At 38.6% G+C, this 19,216-nt stretch overlaps 1 protein-coding gene across 1 annotated transcript; it reads left to right on the top strand.

Annotated features, from left to right (window-relative positions):
- Positions 1–10,523: 10,523 nt before the first annotated feature.
- Positions 10,524–17,142, top strand: GHSR (growth hormone secretagogue receptor). The gene is made up of 2 exons (XM_020979724.2): positions 10,524–11,771; positions 15,415–17,142. Exons 1-2 carry the CDS (start codon positions 10,988–10,990, stop codon positions 15,717–15,719), a joined length of 1,089 nt encoding a protein of 362 aa, XP_020835383.1. The 5' UTR covers positions 10,524–10,987; the 3' UTR covers positions 15,720–17,142.
- Positions 17,143–19,216: the final 2,074 nt, after the last annotated feature.

The raw sequence follows: 19,216 nt of genomic DNA, 5'->3' as shown, positions 1-19,216 counted from the left end.
CTGCATTCAAAACTGGCCTCAAACATTTGACACTTACTAACTGTGTGACTCTAGGCAAGTCACTTAACCCCAGTGCCTAGCAAACAAACAAACAAAAGAAATAAAGAACTGGTAGATCATAGAAGAAATCATAGAAGTAACAAATAACTTCATCAAGGAAATTGACAACAATGAGACAACTTTCCAAAACTTTAGGGATACAGCCAAAACAATCCTTAGGGGAAATTTTGAATCTCTAAACACTTTCATTAACAAAAGAGAAAAAACAGATTGATGATTTGGCCATGCCATTTAAAAAAAACAAAACAATGAATCAAAACAAATAACCAAAAAAAAAAAATCTAACCACCAAATTAGAAATTCTGTAAATCAAAGAAGAGATTAATAAAACTGAAAGAAAACCCTCCATTAAACTGATAATACTATGAGCTATTTTTTTTCTCAAAAAACCCACACCCTAATAAAATAGCCAGATTGTTATGATATCTGATTTTTTTTTTAAAGACTGGGTCTCCCTATCTTGCCCAGGCTAGAAATTCAGGGGTTACTATGGGCCAAATCCCACTCTAATTGACACTCAAGCTTTGACTTGTTCTCTTTCTGATCTGAGTTGGTTCACTCCTCACAAGGCAATGTGATGCCCTTCTTCCATTCCAGGGAAGTTGAACTTAGTGTTGATTCCTGTTTAGCTTAACTCACTGTGCTCCCAACTCCTGGGCTCAAAAGCCCCTCTAGCCTTATCCTGCCAGAAATATAAGATTACAGTTATGTTCCAACATACTCAGCAGCTAGTTTGAAATTTAAAAGATGAAGGAAAATAAAATTGCCAATATAGAAAATAAAAAGGGAGAATTCATAGCAAATGAAGTGGAGATAAAGGAAATGATTAGAAGTTATTTTGCCCAATTATAAGCTAATAATTAATAACAAATAAAATGGATAATAATTTATAAAAAGCAAAAAATTCAAGTTGCATAAAAATAGAAAATCTAAATAACTTAATTTTGAAAAAGGAGATTAAAATCCATAAATGCATTCACAAGAAGAAAAAAAAAAGACCAGAATAATCTGCAAGCCCAATTCTACCAAATTGTCAAACAACAATAAATTCCAACTATCTGTAACATAGGGAAAATATGGGATCATACCAAATTCCTTCTATAACACAAATGTGGCCTATATACCTAAACAAAAAAAAAACACATGGAGAAAGAAAACCATAGGTCAATATCCCTAATGAATGTCAAAGAAAAAATATTGTATAAAGTATCAGCAAAGGGGATGAAGGAATATGTTTAAAAATCACATACTATGATTGGGTTGGATTTATACCATGAATGCCAAATTGGCTCAATATTAGGAAAAAATACATTTTTTAAAAAATCAAAGGATTATCTCAACAGAGGGACAAAGGGCTATTGACAAAATACAGTACCCATTTCTGTTAAAAATGCTAAGAAGCAGAGGAAAAAATGGACTTTTCCTTAATATGGTAAATAATACCTATCCTAAACCAAGAGTGGCATTGTACATACTGGAGGAATACTAGATGTCCTTCCAATAAGATATAGGACAGGGAGATAAAGAGTGGGGGGATAAAGCAAGTACATCCTTTATCCTCACTGTTGTTTGCTATAATGCTAGAACTGTTAGCTATATTGATAAGATAAGAAAAAAGAAATTGAGAGAATAGCAGCAGTCATTAAAAGAATTTGGTTTTGTTGTTAGAGTTTATCAGCAAGACAGAGCAAGAAGGCATGATCCAGAAGAAAACAACATAGTGTTCAATAAATCCCCAAACCACAAATACTGCTCATTATTAAACAAAAACTATTGAGAAAACTGGAAAGAAATCTACCAGACCTTAGGCTTAGACCAGGACCTCACACCATATACCACAATAAGCTACAAATGGATACAAGACCTAAATATAAAAAAAAAATACATTGTAGACATACAGAGGATCATAGAAACAAATCACTTTTGAAATTATGGCTAGGGGAAGAGTTCTTGACCAAATAAGGGATGGAGAAGATGACAGGTGATAAAATGAACAATTTTGATTCTGTAAAATTTTTAAATGTTTGCATATGTGGTTAAAAGTAAAAGAGAAACAGCTAACTGGGGGGGGGGAAATTTGTGGCAAGTTTTTCTGATAAAGGTCTAATATCCATGATATGTAAGTGGCTGATTTAAATGTATAAGAACAAGAACAATTTCCTAATAAAAGATAAATGTTCAGAGGATACAAATAGTTCTCAAGAGAAGGAGTTAAGTTAGCAACGACCACATGAAGAAAATGCTCCAGATCACTAATAATTTAGTGAAACACAAATGAAAGCAACTCTGAGTTCTACCTTGCACCTATTAGAATGGCAAAAAAAGGAAAATGACAATTTTTGAAGGGGAATAGGAGGAAATAATGCACACTCATGTATTGCTGGGGGAGGTCTCAACTGAGTCGGGTCAGTTGGGGATCTATACTCAAAAAAGTCACTGAATTGTGCATACCCTTTGACCTAGCCATACTACTACCACTAGAATATACCCCAAAGAGAAGAAAGAAGGAAGTAACTCATATACACAAAAAAAAGGGAAGGAAAGTGCATGAAAAACAGAAGTTCAAAGGGATGTACAAATGGAACAACTTTGAAACTGTGTTTTCTTTATCATTTATATGTTTAAAATATAAGCTGTATGTAATAGAGTCACAGTTTCATACGTAATCTTTTTCTATATGTTTAATATGGAAATGTTCATATTTTTGGAGTTTATTGAACTAAGAAAAACAAATATTTTAAATGAAAATTATACTTTTTGGCTGTTTTCTGGCTTTTCCTCTTTCTTGTATTTTTCTACTTAAAATGTCCCCAGAAGAGACTCTGAAGTTTGGAATTTATATTCTTGGGAGCAACACATGGCCCTAGAGTGTAGAAATATTTGTAGTGCACTTTTTATCTTGTATTAGTAACATAGTCAATGATATATCTCTTCCGCTTTCCCACTTACTTCACCCCACACCACCACCCCGCACGTTCCTTGGCTTGTAGAAAAACTGTGTGTAGCTTATAATTGCATTCTTAGTAAGATGATAACAATCAGAGCTGTAACTAACATAGGATGACTGGGGCTTTGTCCAAGGGTGCTGATATTGGGGTAGGGGAAGGTTGTGCTTTCTTCATACAGTCCTCAGTTGAGTATATATTACCTTCCTCACCTAGAATCAGGCTGCCACCTCTCCCAGGATCCTTTTGCCATCATGCCTCTCTCCCAGAGCCCCCAATTTACCTCTGTTCTGCCATGTTGGGCATATAGGTGGAGCAGTGGATAGAGTGCGGGGCCTGGAGTCAGGAAGACCTGAGTTCAAAACTAGACTGTGACACTTACTAGAAGTCTGACCCTAGGCAAGTCACTTAACTCTGTTTGCCTCAGTTTCCTCATCTGTAAAATGAACTAGAGAAGGAAATGGCAAACCATTCTAGTATCTTTGCTAAGAAAATTCCCAATGGGGTCATGAAGAATCAGACATGACTAAAATGACTGAACAACAGCAAAGACGAAGTTGGACCACTAGAATCCTACAACTTTGTTAGGGAGTCCTCATCATGCTAGGCTCTTAGGGTCAGCACCCATAATGGTGGTCTGTGGCCTCTCCATCAGCAGCCTCCAAGTTTCTCCAATCCTATCCATTTCAAGTAAATATGAACTAGGTATAGTAATTCCTAGTTACAGATCTAATGCACCAAAAGTGATTCTGGGATAAAAGCAAATAAAACATAAGACAATAGATCAACCATCTTTTTCTGCAATGAAAGCAATGTAAAAAAAAAGTTGTTCATAATAAATACTTTTAATGTGGTTATTTTATTTTGTTACTTTTCAGTGAATATCTAGATGTATTTTTCTTTTTAAAAAGATTTAATTTTAATATGTATACATATGGGGGGGTTATATAGTTGGATTAGTATCATAGCTTTCAACGTGGAAATGCCAAGTCTATTTGGAAGTGTGGAATAAAAATAATCTCCCAGGAAAACATTCAGATTTTCTCCTAAATTTCTGTGGATAGCTTTGTTCTCTGGAGGGATCATGGCACTGTTTCAAGCTACATTAGTAAAGTGATTTAAAGATCTGGCTTTAAAAAATCAAATTGATTGTACATTGTCTATTATAATCACTGAATAAAGATGAAGATTTTAGTTATGTGAATTAATCAATTTTTCATGTTGGTTTACATAAGCCATTGTTTTTAACTTGCAAATTAGGAAAAGCTTTTTAGATATGTAAATGTGAAGCTTTTATATTAGTTTAACATTATATAAATATATATATATATATATATATATATATATATATTATATATATATATATAAACAGTATAATCTTTCTATCCTCACATTTAGGTAGCTGACGTTGACATTAGTTAATTAATGCAATTCAGAGGGCCTTGAAGGCATAGCTTTCACGTTTCCCTCAGAAATATATGCAAGATAAAATTCTAAATGCTCTGGAAGAAGCTAATGCCTAAAGCTATTCATTTAGGTGAGCATACATACGATATGCAAATATGCAAAGGGAAAATAAGAAACTCTGTATTTTATTTTTTAAAACAGATAAATCTCACTATTGTATTTTCCATGCTATTCCTTTCATGCTTTAGTTTTTATTTTTATTTATCATTTGTAATCAATTAATTTTATTTTGTTTCTTCTCAATTATATGTAAACAAAAATTTTTAACATCCATTTAAAAAAATTTTGAGTGCCAAATTCTTTACCTCCCTGTCTCCCTTCCCCCTTCTTTGAGAAGGCAAGCAATTTTATACAGATTATGCTATAATCTATAGATTACACTATATACTACACTACAATCTATAGATTATACTATGCACTACATAGATTATATTATAATGTTTTGCATGTGCAGTCTTGCAAACCATTTCTATATTAGCAGTATTGTGAAAGAAAACACAGATACAAAAAACCCAGAAAAATAAAGTAAAAAAGAAGTTTGCTTCAATCTGCATTCAGGCTCCATCAGTTCTTTCCCTGGAGATGGATAGCGTTTTCCATCATGTATCCTTTCGAATTGTCTTGGATTGTTGTATTGCTGAGAATAGTTAAGTCATTCACAATTGATCATCATACCATATTGCTATTGCTATGTACAATAATCTCTTAGCTCTGCCCACTTCACTTTGAATCAGTTCATATCAGTCTTTCCAAGTTTTTCCGAAAGCATCTTGCTCATCATTTCTTACAGCACAAAAGTATTTCATTCAAATCATATGCCACAATTTAGCCATCAATTCTTTTCCACCATAAAAAGAACTGCTATAAATGTTTTTCTACATATAGATCCTTTTTCTTTTCTTTTGATCTCTTTGGGATACAGAACTAATAGTAATATTGATGGGTCAAAGGGTATGCAAATTTTTATAGTTTTATAGCCCTCATGCTTGAGTTTTTAGAAAATACTATGTGTAAGGCTAAGTATTAAGCGCTGGAAATACAAAGATAAATAAAACCTAGTCCCTGCTCTCAAGGAATCTCAGGTCCAGTAGGAAGATAAGACATGTTCTACTGATGACCAGGACAGACAGAAGAAATAAATAAGGAGCTTGGAAAATGGATCATAAGCCTCTTATGGATGGAGAACTTCAGTTATGGAGATATTTTCTCGAACTCTCACCTAAAAAACAGAGCAGCAAAACAGAACATTTTCCATCTGTTTTCAAACGGTGTAAGAACTAGTAAGGGGCCATTGTATTCTGGATCTAATTGTCACCAGTAAGGAGGAGCTATTTTTTTGCTAAAGTGGAAATGACAGGAGCCCTTGAGGAAAGTGGTTGCTCTTTTTTTTCTAGTTTGCATTACAGGAGGAAGGGAAAGCCAAGAACAATCTAACGCAGACAGTAGAATTTCAGGGAGCAGATTTCAAAGGTTCCAGAGGAAGGCTAGTTTGGATCTTATGGACCACTTTTTTTGAAGGAATTGTATGTGTACAGATTGCCACTCTGGAAAAAATGGACGCACTTGAGAGCAGGTATTGTTCCCTTCTTGTTTTTGCATCCTTACCACCTAGAATAGTGTTTAGTGATCGATTGTTGTTAGCCAAGGAAGGATGAAAAACTATTGATAATGAAATTTTGAGTATATGGAAAGAAACAATTTTGACAAGGAGGAAAAATGGGAAGTATCTGAGACTGATGCACATGCACAGTGAAGTCATTATCCAAGTTAAATTTTTTTTTAAAAAAACTGGAAGGTCCAATTGATAAATGGTCAAAGGATATGAAGAGGCAGTTTTCAGATGAAGAAATTAAAGCCATCTATAGTCACATGAAAAAATGCTCTAATTTACTCTTATTAGAGAAATACAAATTAAAACAACTCTGAGGTACCACATCACATCTATCAGATTGGCTAACATAACAAAACAGGAAACTGATAAATATAGGAGAGGATGTAGGAAAATTGGAACACTAATGCATTGTTAGTGGAATTGTGAACTGATCCAACCATTGTAGAGAGCAATTTGGCACTGCGCCCAAAGGGCTATAAAACTGTGCATACCCTTTGACCCAGCAATACCACTTCTAGCCCTATATCCCAAAGAGATCATAAAAATGGAAAAAGGACCCACATTTACAAAAATATTTATAGCAGCTCTTATTGTGGTGGCAAAGAATTGGAAATTGGGAGGAGGCCCATCAATTGGGGAATGGCTGAACAAGTTGTGGTATATGAATGTGATGGAATACTGCTATGCTATAAGAAATGATGAGCAGGCAGACTTCAGAAAAACCTGGAAAGATTTGAATGAACTGATGCTGAGTGAAGTAAGCAGAAACAGGAGACAGCCATACTGTGCAACGACTAACTTATTTAGCTCTTCTCAGCAATGCAGACTCCTTAGATATCTCCAAAGGACACATGTTGGAAAATGCTGCCCACATCCTGAAAAAGAACTGTGGAGTCTGAATACAGGTTGCTCTCTCTCTCTCTTCTTTTTCCTTTTTTTATTTGTTTCTTCTTTCTTGTGGTTTCACCCATTGGTTCTAATTCTTTACAACATGATTAACGTGAATATAGGTTCAATATGAATATATATGTAAAACCTATATCAAATTGCACACCGTCTTGAGGTGGGGGGAGGGAAGAGATGGAGAGAAAATTTGGAACTTAAAATCTTATGGAAGTGAATGCTGAAAACTAAAAATAAATAAATTAATTTTAAAAACATTTTAAAAATTAAAAACGATAAAAGACTGGAAGCAAGGGAAGGTAAGAGAGGATAAATACAAAACGGTGGCTTGATTCTGTTTGCATAGTGTCAGGAGTGCTATAAAACTAAGAATGATCTGAGGCTAGAAAGAAAAGAGGGAACATTAAAGAAGGCATTACTGATGTTTGGGTGAGTTGGGGGGAGGATAAGACGCTGATAACCAACAACAGAGAGAAGGCAAAACGTCTTCATTGTTATTTTGCTTGCTTTCCCTGCAATGAAGAATGACTTTTGAACTGGAAAGAACACAATGAAAATGGCTAATAGGGACATGATGTTCAAGATAAATAAAGAGATGGTAATAGAATGTTGGCTGCTCTTGGTGACCCCCGATCATGTCACTCAGATGAATCATATGTGTAAAGGGAGTCTAGCACAGACATAAATCTTGCTCTGATGGCATCTCTCCATATAGGGAAGGCTGGGGAAATGGCATCTGGGAAAATTGATATACCATGATCTGTTTATAGCTAAGATAAATTTTAGTACATGCATGTAATGGAACATTATTAAACCATGAGAAACAATGACTATGAATTATTTAGAGAACCATAAGAAGATTTGTATTAATAGATGCAGAATGAGATAAACAAAACCAGGACAGCAATATACACACCTTCAGTAACGTAAATGCAAAATAATGAAAATAACAAAATAAATAACACTGTGTAAATATATGAACTATGCTTGCCCCCAGAGAAAAACTGAGAAAACCTCTCCTAGGTTGGGTGGCTAGTTGGCGTCATAGTGCATAGAGCATCAGTCCTGGAATCAGCAAGACTCATCTGGAGTTCAAATCTGACCTCAGACACTTACAAGCTATGTAATTCTGGGCAAGTCACTTCACCCTGTTTGCCTCAGTTTCCTCATCTGTAAAATTAGCTGAAGAAGGAAATGGCGAATCTGTGCCAGGGAAATCCCAAATAGGGTCACAAAAAGTCAGACAAAACTGAAACAACTTAACAACAAGGAAAGGTGGGCATTGAGATCTCTTCCAATTTTAAAATTCTGTGATGGGTTGGGCAATTAAGGCTTTCTTTCCTTTGTTGAACTAAGATTTTATCTCATTCACAAATATGAGAGCCCCTTAACACTTGTGCATTTTATTCTCTATCCTAACCTGTATAGATTGGGATAATTCATACAAGTGAATTGTGGAATAATTCTCCCCAGATTCCATTTCCTGTTTGCTTGGTTAAATGTATCTACTTGCTAGCTGTGATTGTTTTTTGCTGCTGTTGTTCAGTCATGTCTGACTCTTTGTGACCCCATGGACCATACTGTCCATGGAGTTTTCTTGGCAAAGATATTGGAGCGATTTACCATGTGTCCTTCTCCAGTGAATTAAGGCAGAGATTAAGTGACTTTCCCCAGGTCACAAAGCTAGTAAGTGTCTGAGGCCAGGTTTGAACTCAGGTCTTCCTGACTCAGGGCCCAGCACCCTACCTACCTACCTACCTACCTACCTACCTACTACACCACCGCACCAGCAATTGTGTCTTGTGTCTAATAATGATTCGGTACGAAGTAATTAAGTTGGCTGAGAATGAGGACTCATTTCAACATCCCAGCTCCCTGCTTCACTGGCCTCCTGCTCCAGAAATCCCTTGGGCAATTTGTGGGGGTCCTAGACTCAGCTGAGGGATGGGCTTTTAAAGGAGACAGAATAGTCTTACCTCTTCTTTCTACTGGGAGGAGTGCTCAGTCCTCCTCCCACACCTCCTGGAACCTCCTCAGTCACCAGTCTTAGGCTCTGTGTTTCTCTGTTTCTCAGAGTGCCACACTCCACACTGAGATGAGGACCCTTTTATCTTATCTCATCTTGTCTTATCTTATCTTATCTTGTTCTATCTATCTATCTATCTATCTATCTATCTATCTATCTATCTATCTATCATCTATCTATCTATCTATCTATCTATTTATTTATTCATCTACTTATTTATTTATTCATTCACTTATTTATTTATCTATCTGTCCATTCATTCATTCATTTATTTTTCCATTTATTTATTTGTTTGTTTATTTATTTATTTTATTAGCCCCCCAGTCTAGTCCCCTATCCACTAAACCACAGCTCTCCACCACTTTTCTTTCTTGGGATTATCTCTGTTCATTTTACGGGTAAGAAACTGCGTCTCAGAGGTTAAGTGACTTGCTTAGTGTAGAGAAGGTTGAGTCAGGGTTTAAACTCAGATGTTTTCAATTCAAATTCATTGCACTTCCTAGGACTTCACTCTTGCCTGTTTCTACCTCTCCCCTCCCTCCCCCCAAATCTTTGGCCTCTCTCTCCTGCACCTTTTCCTTTTCAGGATCTGTACAAGGGCAGTCTCCAGGAGGTTGGCTGTTAGCCAGTTTGTGCTTAAAAGGCTGAGTTCCAGGACACCCTATTCTATTCACCCATCTGGCTCTAAGAATCCAGGCTGATTGGAAAGAATCCTGGATGTGGGGTCTGAAGATCTGGGTTTGACTCCTGGCTTTGTGGCTTACTAGGGGTATGACCTTGGACAAGCTTCTTAATGGTCTGTGTGCTTGGGTTCTCTTCCCTATGATAATCTCCTAAGTCTTCTCCAGCTCTCAGTTAATTATTTTAGTGATTTCTGACACTCCCAGCGTTTCCACTGCGTGTCATCTCTCCTTTCTGCCTCTCTCCTGGCTTCTTTTTGGTCTCTCCGTATCTTCCAGACTCCTTAGGCACTGACCTAGGGCACTTCCAACAGATAGGAGGTAAATTCACAGGGTTCTAGGATTTACAGCTAGAAGAGCCTTTGGGGATCATTTAGCTCAGGCCCTTCATTTTACAGATGGCGAAAGTGAGGCCCAGAGAGTTTTTGTTTTTAAGAGACTTACTGGTGGTCTTTAACCTCACCGTTCTCAGCGCAAGGGAGTGATGGGGATCCCAGCTAAGAGCGGTGTTATACATTACCCTGTGTCACCCACCAGTCCCTGGTGCCTGGGAGGCAGCTGCAAGGTACACCTGCCCAGAGGTCTTTGGAACACACAGGCTGGGATGGAGCTTGCTGGGGAGCAGGCATAGGAAGCCTATTTAGGCAGCTGGAAGCACTGATACATGATGCCCTCTTTTCTAAGGGAGTGGAACCTGGACCTTCCCCCTGGTAACCAGAATGAACAGCAGCATCCCAACAAGGGAGAACAGAGAGGGAGGAGCCAGAGGAGGAGGGTGCAGCAGTGACTAGGGTCACTACTGCCAGACTGCCAGGGCTGCTGCTGTCCAGGACCAGACACCAGAGCGCTCTTCTTTTTTCTTCTCTTATTTCCCCTTCTTCCTCACTCATTATCCCTTTCCCTACTCTCTCCTCCCCTCATCTCTCACTCCTCTCTTGCTGTTTCCTCTCTCTCTCTCTCTCTCTCTCTCTCTCTCTCTCTCTCTCTCTCTCTCTCTCTCTCTCTCTCACACACACACACACACACACACACACACACACACACACACTTTCCTCCTATTCTCCTTTCCCTCCTCTGCCCCACCGCCGCTTCCTCACAGCTTCTCAGCTGCCTTTTGAAGTCAACCCCCCTGCAGCCGCGCTGTGATTCCGTCCTAGCCCTAGTGGGGCGGCGTGAAAGACCAGTGGCACCCGAAACCAGGAAGGACGCTCAGCAGCAGCATCTCACCTAGCGCAAAGCATCTTCAGCCCAGCCTCGTCAGTATCTCTAGCAAGACTCTCCAATAGGCAGCAGGATGTGGAACAAGACACTGAGCCTGGAAAGCGAGTCCAACTTCAGCCTGGACTACACGGATGAACCTTTCAACAGCTCCTGGGTGGACCAGCTGCCCCCCTTCCCTGGAGCCCTGCTCACCGGGGTTACAGTCACCTGCATCGCTCTCTTTTTCATCGGCATCTCGGGCAACCTCATGACCATGCTGGTGGTGTCTCGATTCCGAGACATGCGGACCACCACAAACCTCTACCTGTCTAGCATGGCGCTGTCCGACTTGCTGATCTTCCTCTGCATGCCCCTGGATCTCTTTCGCCTCTGGCAGTACCGGCCCTGGAACTTCGGGGACTTTCTCTGCAAACTCTTCCAGTTCATCAGTGAGAGCTGCACCTATTCTACCATCCTCAACATCACTGCGCTCAGCATCGAGAGGTACTTTGCCATATGCTTCCCCCTCAGGGCCAAGGTCGTGATCACGAAGGGCAAGGTGAAGCTTATCATCTTGGTCATCTGGGCCGTGTCCTTCTTCAGCGCTGGCCCCATCTTTGTCCTGGTAGGAGTGGAGCACGAAAATGGAACCAACCCCATGGACACCAACGAATGCAGGCCCACTGAGTTTGCCATCCAATCGGGACTGCTCACCATCATGGTCTGGATCTCCAGCATCTTCTTTTTTCTGCCGGTGTTTTGCCTGACTGTGCTTTACAGCCTCATTGGAAGAAAACTGTGGAGAAGGAAGAGGGAGGACATGGGACTGAGTGCTTCTATCCGTGATAACAACCACAAACAAACTGTAAAAATGTTAGGTATGGGATTTTTACTTCTCTCCTTCCCCATCTTTCCCTTCTTCTCTCTCTCTCTCTCTCTCTCTCTCTCTCTCTCTCTCTCTCTCTCTCTCTCTCTCTCTCCCTCCATCTCTCTCATTCTCTTCTCTGTCCCTCTCTTCTCTCCCCCTCATTTACCCCTTTCTATCTCTCCTCTCACTTTCTTGCCTTATCTTTCTTTCTTTTCTCTCCCCTTTGTCTTTCTTTCTCCATTTCCCCCCTTCATTCTCTTTGCCTCCCTTTCCTCTCTCCCTCTCTCTCCTCTCTCATTCTCTCCAACTCTCTCTCCCAGTCTCCATCTTTTTCTCTCTCTCTGCCTTCTCTCTTTTCTTTTTTCTGTATCTTTACCTTTCTCTGTCTCTCTGTCTCTGTCTCCCTTCCCTTCTCCTTCCTGTCCTTCACTTCCTCAAAAAAGTATTTAGGAACATCATGCCTCTTCATGCACCCCAAATATCAAATGTTATGTCTCATCATTTCCAAATTAAGTTGACTTTGAAACCAACATACATCATAGAGAAGCTTATTATTGTGTTTATGTTCAGGGGAAAATGAAACAGTTTCCCCAGCTCCTCTCCTATTCTCTGATTTGCAGGTAACTGATTAAATTTAAGAAAATAGCATAGCCTTAAAAATACTCTAGCAAAGAGTTGAGTTCTAAGCTGGTAGATATGCAACATTAGTATGTGCACTCCAAGTAGATAATTGAGACCAAAAAATCAATTTTTGCTTCTATGTCAGTTTCCTTCTTTGTGCATTATTTGAATGATTGCAGCAATTTTGTTCCACTTGACTGCTGGCCACACAACCCAAATGCCAACTGTAGACTTTCCCCTACTTGGTAAAGTTCTCCATCTGTCCAGTTTGGGTCTTTTATATCTGCTCAGTTACTAGGAAGGAAGTGCCCCAGTTTGATCAAGTAAAACTTATCTGAAGGGACCAACATCAGTTTGGGAAGTTGTTCCTTCCCAAAGAATTCTTTAGTAAATCGCCCCTAGGTTCAATGAGAAGTGAGAATTAGTACATTTTAGTTTAAAAGTGAGAGTTAGTTTCAGTTAATCTTATAAGCAGCCAAAATTAAATTGTATTTATTCTCCCTAAATATGTCCACAACCATAAATTAGAACCCAGAACTATGCACACAAAGTCTACGCTCCATACATTTTTATCAACTAAAAATGCCTTCAAACCCACATTTTATCTATAGCTTAACTTCCAAAAGTTGTGCTGTCAAGTCTATCAGGAAATGGAATCTGCCTGTCTAAACCTTTTTTAAAATTTATTTTATTTTTTTAACTTATGGAATAAAATAAACATTTCCATAATATAGTATAATAAAAAAGATGGTTGCACATGAAACTCCAAATCTATTATGTACACCTTCACAAGTGGTAAATCTTAGCATCCTGGGAAATATTTATATTCACTTTTTGCATATTTAGTATCATTTGGAGCAGAATAAACAGAGGTTTCATATTTGTGATTTTAAGAATCTCTGAACAAGATGAAGCCTAGCATTGACTGGTTTTAGAGCCCAAAACACTGGGATCTAAGTCCCACCTCAGAGACACGTTGAATTGTGTGTCCCTGGCCAATTCATTCAGCCTCTCAGGGCTCTACACAACTTTCTAAGACTATAAATTACAGAGAAAGTTTTACTTTGTATTGATAGAGGGAGTTTCTCTATCTAGGAGTTCACTATATGAATGAAATGACAGGTCCAGTATGCAGGTCCAAGGTCCTCTGTTATTTTCTCATTTTAAGAATTTCTGGATTACTGGATGTCAAATGGATGAAATTCATCACCAAGAGTGCCCAAGGTTTTCATCATGTAGACCAAAGGTTCTCAGAAGGTGGTCTATAGGCCATGGATTGACTTCATTGCATTCATAATAAAGCAAGGTCTTTTGTTGTTCTTGTTTCTGGAATTAGTCATTTCATTTCAGTGGAAATCAGAGGCTATAGATTCTAAGACCTGGGCCTGAATCCTTCAGCTTAGGCACCTATGGGACCTTGGGCAAATCACTTCTCTTCTCTAGGTATCACTTTCCTCATCTGAAATATGGCACCCTTCTAATCCTAATAGTCCATAGGCTATGACAGCATTTATTTTTTAAAACCATTGTCTCATTAGTGTCTCATCAGAAGTAAACCCATTTTCCCAGCAATTCAGGGAAGCTACCTCCACACACCTCTTTCCCCCACCCCTGGTCAAAGAAATGAGTGAGCCAGGTGATCCAGGAATATTTGCCTCACCAAAACAGCCCAGTAACAAAGATTTGAAAGTTACTTTCCTACACAGAATTTTTTCATGTTGCTTTTGCTGGGCTCAGAAAAATCTTTTTACCTTGTCTAGAAGTTGACATCTCAATGTAATATATTAAAAAAGTAAGCTGATGACATTTTTTTCAGGGATGTTTAATGTTAAAATGTTAATCATTGCTCCTCCTCCCTTTTAACATATTGTAATGATCATCACCTAACTAACAAGCAGTTGTTAAGTGCCTTCTATGTGCCAGGCACTGTCCTAGGTGCTGGAGATACAAGCACAAAGAATGAAATTATTCCTACTTTTCAGGTGCTTTCATTCTAGTGAAGGAGACAGCAAGGATAAGCATTTAGAGAATGAATACAAATAAATGAAAAGCTGCTAAATACAAAATGGTTTGGAGGGAGGGCATTAGCAGTTTCATGTAGAAGAGTCTTGAAGAAAGTTGACACAGTCTTAGCTGTGTCTATATGCATCAAAAACTGAATTTTCAAAAATGGATTTCCTAGTCATCTCCCCCAATATCCAGTTAACTTAATCATAAAATAATAATGCCTGACACTGATTAGATGGTGGGAAGACCATTGGATTTAGAATAATGAGAAGATCACTGGATTTGGAATGAGAAGACATAACTTTGAATTCTGATCCATTTAATTTCTAGGCCTCAGTTTCTTCTTATGTAAATGAGAAGACTGGACCTGATAACTTTTAAGGTCCTTCTGGTTCTCAATTTAGATAGTACATCAATGTTTGCAAAGTGTCTTGCGAGCATTATCTAATTTGAATATTGCAAAAAACCCTGTGATATATGTACTTCAGGTATTAATTATCCTCATTTTACTATTAAGGAAGCTGAGACTTAAGTGACTTATTCATGGCCATATAACTCATAAGTGTCAGAGGGGTCTAATCATGCCTCATGTGACCTTAGACAAGTCTCTTTAGGCTCTTTGGCCTCAGTTTCTTCAGCTGTAAAATGATGACCTTTGAGGGCCTTTCTAGCTCTAAATACATGATCCCATGAAATGAGATTTGAGCCTAGGTGTTTCTGACTCTCATTTCATCACACCATTGGCCATGCTTGGCTGCCTCTCTGGTAGACCATTGTTACACTGAACTGATTGGTCACCTTGGTCCAAATAGCTGGATTAGTTTTGCATTTAGAAATAACTCTCATTAAACCCCAGGGAAGGGAAATAGGGAAAAACAACATTTGGCCCTTTGTCTGAGATGAATCACACTCTCCTGTCCACAAAGGCTTTCAAAAGAAATGGAATCTTTTTTTTTTATTAGCAGAACATGATTCAAGGCAACATTGCTTGATCTCATGCTAAGTTTTTCTGATTTTCCTTTTAGCCGTGGTGGTGTTTGCTTTCGTCCTCTGTTGGCTGCCATTTCATGTGGGACGCTACTTATTCTCCAAATCCTTCGAGCCTGGCTCTTTGGAGATTGCGGTGATTAGCCAGTATTGCAACCTGTTCTCCTTTGTCCTCTTCTATCTCAGTGCAGCCATCAACCCCATCCTTTACAACATCATGTCCAAGAAATACCGCATGGCTGTCCTCAGGCTCTGGGGCCTTGGCCAGTTCTCCCAGAGGAAGTTGTCCACTATGAAAGATGACAGTTCTCGGGCATGGACAGAATTGAGTATCAACACATGAGCAAAATAAATTCCTAAGTAAACAGTCATGATTCTGATTTGAAAGCCATAATGCAGTAGACCTTGGTAAGATGTTCAAAGATAGGTTTGGAAATAGGTAGGGAGTCACCCTAAGAAGAGTTATCCTTTTGCCATCTGGGATTCATGGGGTTGGGGGAAAGACTAGGAAAAAAGGCGAGGCTTTTGTTGTATGAAGAATTTGGCTTGATTGAACCACTCATCAGAGGGCTCTTTTCTAACATTCCTGTTGTGTTCACTACCTGTGACTGTCTATTCACACACTGGTGCTGAACCAGGGAAAGGAGAAGGGAGCCTTGAAATATGTTGGAGCAGAGAAAGGCTTTCATGCTACTTTGTTTTGGGTGGCTAAATATGAAATTAGATGTGCTTTTTTACAATGATGAAGAATATTCAGTGAAAAGGAACGTTAGTGATAAATATAAATACAGAAGGTATTCAAAACCAATCATCTCCATGTAGTCCTGAATATATGGAAAACAATTTTACCTTGGTTGAAATGCCTTATAATTAACATTTTATGGAGCCATCTTTCATTACATAGCCAGCATACTGTGATCTTATAGTTAGTGAAGAATTCTGAGAATCATCTCCTCAGTGTCATTTTTTTAGATAACTTTTTTAAACTTGGGAGAAGAGACACTATGAGCATTTAAGATATTTTATTGTTTTCATGGTATTTAATTATCTGCTCCAATACTCAATCAATGAAACTGGAAAGCATTTTCAAATGCTTTATTCAGGGGCAGCTAGGTGGCGCAGTGGATAGAGCACCGGCCCTGAAGTCAGGAGGACCTGAGTTCAAATCCGGCCTCAGACCAAACACTTGACGCTTACTAGCTGTGTGACCCTGGGCAGGTCACTTAACCCCAATTGCCTAAAAAAATAAAAAAATTAATTAAAAAAATAATTAAAAAAAACAAATGCTTTATTCAGCTTAACAATCAAACAGAGGTTGCAGATTAGATTTGCATGTGGGGACCCATAAAGCTCTGGAATGAACACAAAAGTTAGGATGCTTCTGGTGAAATTGATCTAGCAGAAATTCACAAGTGACTTAAGCCATAAAGAAAGAACTCTCATGCAATTGGAAAATATTTTTTTAATTTGAATGAATACAAAAACCATTAAATTCTAATAATTATTGACTCGGACTTTTCTCAGCTAGTCTCCCATATACATATCCCATGTTGCTTTGCTACTACTTATGTGATCTTGGACAACTCACTTGGCCTCAGTTTCCTCACCTGTAGTATGATGGAGTTAGACTAGTTGACCTTTGAGGTTCCTTCCAGCTTGAAATCTGTGGTCCGATGATTGTATCCCACCATTTTTATTTTTTGACAAATGACTAAATGTATGGCAACTGTAACAGGTTTAAATGGATGTCTATTTCCCTTTTCTATTTCTGGAAATTTTCAAATGTCCCAAGTCTACTTTTATACCTACATTTTGTGGTACATACATCACATATTGGTTAATCAAAAAGTTATTTTCCCTAATCTTCACTGAATGACCAGAGAACTAGCTTTGTGACCAAGAAGATGTGTAGTCATCTCCCACTTCTGACATACACACTGGCTCTGTGACCCTCAGCAAGTCACCAACCTACATTAATAAAAGGAGTTTTTTCACCTGGGAGTTCCCTATCTCAATGAAATCATTGGTGTTGTCATTATCCCTGTTCCTAATCCTGCATGACATTAAACTATTACGTACTGTTTGTCCTTGGGCCATTGTATATGCCATTTTGATAGAACTGGCAGGTCAGTTCCATGTGGGTAAATCCATCTCCTCAATGAAATGACAAATTGTTTCATTTAAATTGCTAAATTCACTGGGTGCTTTGGTGTCACCAAAGTGATGACAGTTAATTTCTGGGAGTCCATTAGTCTCTTTAGGACAAGAGTTCTTTACCTGGGATCTATGAACTTTTTTTTTCAGCCAAAGACAAGGTTTATTAAAGATCTGCCATATTAGCCAGACTCTTAAGGAATCTGAGTATCTGTGAGCTATTGGCTGATCTATGAACTTTTGAAAAATATATTTTGATAGCTGTATTTTAATACAACTGCTTTCCTTTGTAATCCTGTGTATTTTATCATATGCATTTAAAAAAGTAATTATATGTCCAAAAGCTGATGGCCTATGTGTCCAAAGATGGCCAAAGGCGACTGTGTTACAAAAAGGTTAAGAGCCCCTACTTTAGAAAGGTATAATAAGTCCTTAGGCCAGTCGAGTCTCATGTGCCTTGTAGCATCCTTATGGCTTGAAGTACAGCCCCTAAAGTATGAGGGGTGGGATCTACAAAGACAAATAAACTGTATTTCCACAAAGATGACTTATCCAACAAATCTCTCCTTCATTGCTTCATTGAACTTAAAGATTTTCAAGATCACTGGCCACCTGGCTGAAATTTAATGTTTCGAGTATGTGTTTTGTCCTGACTTATCTCAGACTGCTTTGTATGTGCGTAGTGTACATACCTGGCCTCTTTTACTTCCAGGGGACTGACTTGTTTACACAATGACATTATTACATTAGACAGACATGGTATTTCATTAGCTGGAAACAGGTAACTGAAGTTATTTTAGAGAAAGCCACCTCTGATTTTGGCTAATGACATGTGCTCTTTTAGGACTTCTGGTTGGCTTTTCATTTTCTTTTTTAGGCTGTTTTGTAGTTTCTATCAGAACACATTGAAAAGAAAGATCCCAGGAAAGAATAAACTGGACACAAAGACAAAATGAAACCGTCCTTATCTTCAGGGAGCTTACGTCCTATCAGAGGAGATAAGATGTAGACAAAAATATAGATACATATTGTGTGTATATATACATGCATACATACATATACACACACACACACACATATATATAGTGTGTGTGTGTGTGTAGCCATAAGAATATTCTGTATAAATGCTTATGATTATTTCTACTAGAAGACATCCTCTTCTCCCTTCTCCCCCAGGACTCAATGAGTAAAACTATTTAGAAAAACTTTACTGGGCTGGGCAGGGTTAGCACATGCCTATAATTCCAGCCAGCAGGGAGGCTGAGGCAGGTAGATCTCTTGATTTGGGAGCTCTGAGCTATGAGTGTGGTAGGTTAGGCTGATTAGGTATCTGAAAGAAAGGAAAAGGGAGAAGATGGAGAGGGGAAAGGGAAGGGAGGGCAGGGAAGGAGAGGGGAGGGAAGGGGAAAGACAGGAGAGGGGAGGGGAAAGACAGGGAAGAGGAAAAGGAGGAGGGAAGATCAGGGGAGGGGAGGTGAAGAGGGAAAAAATACTTAGTGGACACGTCTCTTTGGTTTAAAAAGCAGAAACTTTTAAAAATGTATATACTTTGTACCATTTGAATAACTGTTTGGTTCTATTCCTGAAAACTCTGTTTCTCTGCTCTGCTCCGTTCTTGTGCTGTCCAGCATGTGCTGTGCCTTGTAACTTTGTGCCTAGGATGTGGTGAGAGTCCTTCTTGTGCTT

This window comes from Phascolarctos cinereus, unplaced genomic scaffold (genome assembly GCF_003287225.1).
Source record: "Phascolarctos cinereus isolate Bilbo 61053 unplaced genomic scaffold, phaCin_HiC Scaffold_7;HRSCAF=346, whole genome shotgun sequence".
NCBI lineage: Eukaryota > Metazoa > Chordata > Mammalia > Diprotodontia > Phascolarctidae > Phascolarctos > Phascolarctos cinereus.
This window is presented reverse-complemented; position numbering and strand designations above follow the sequence as displayed.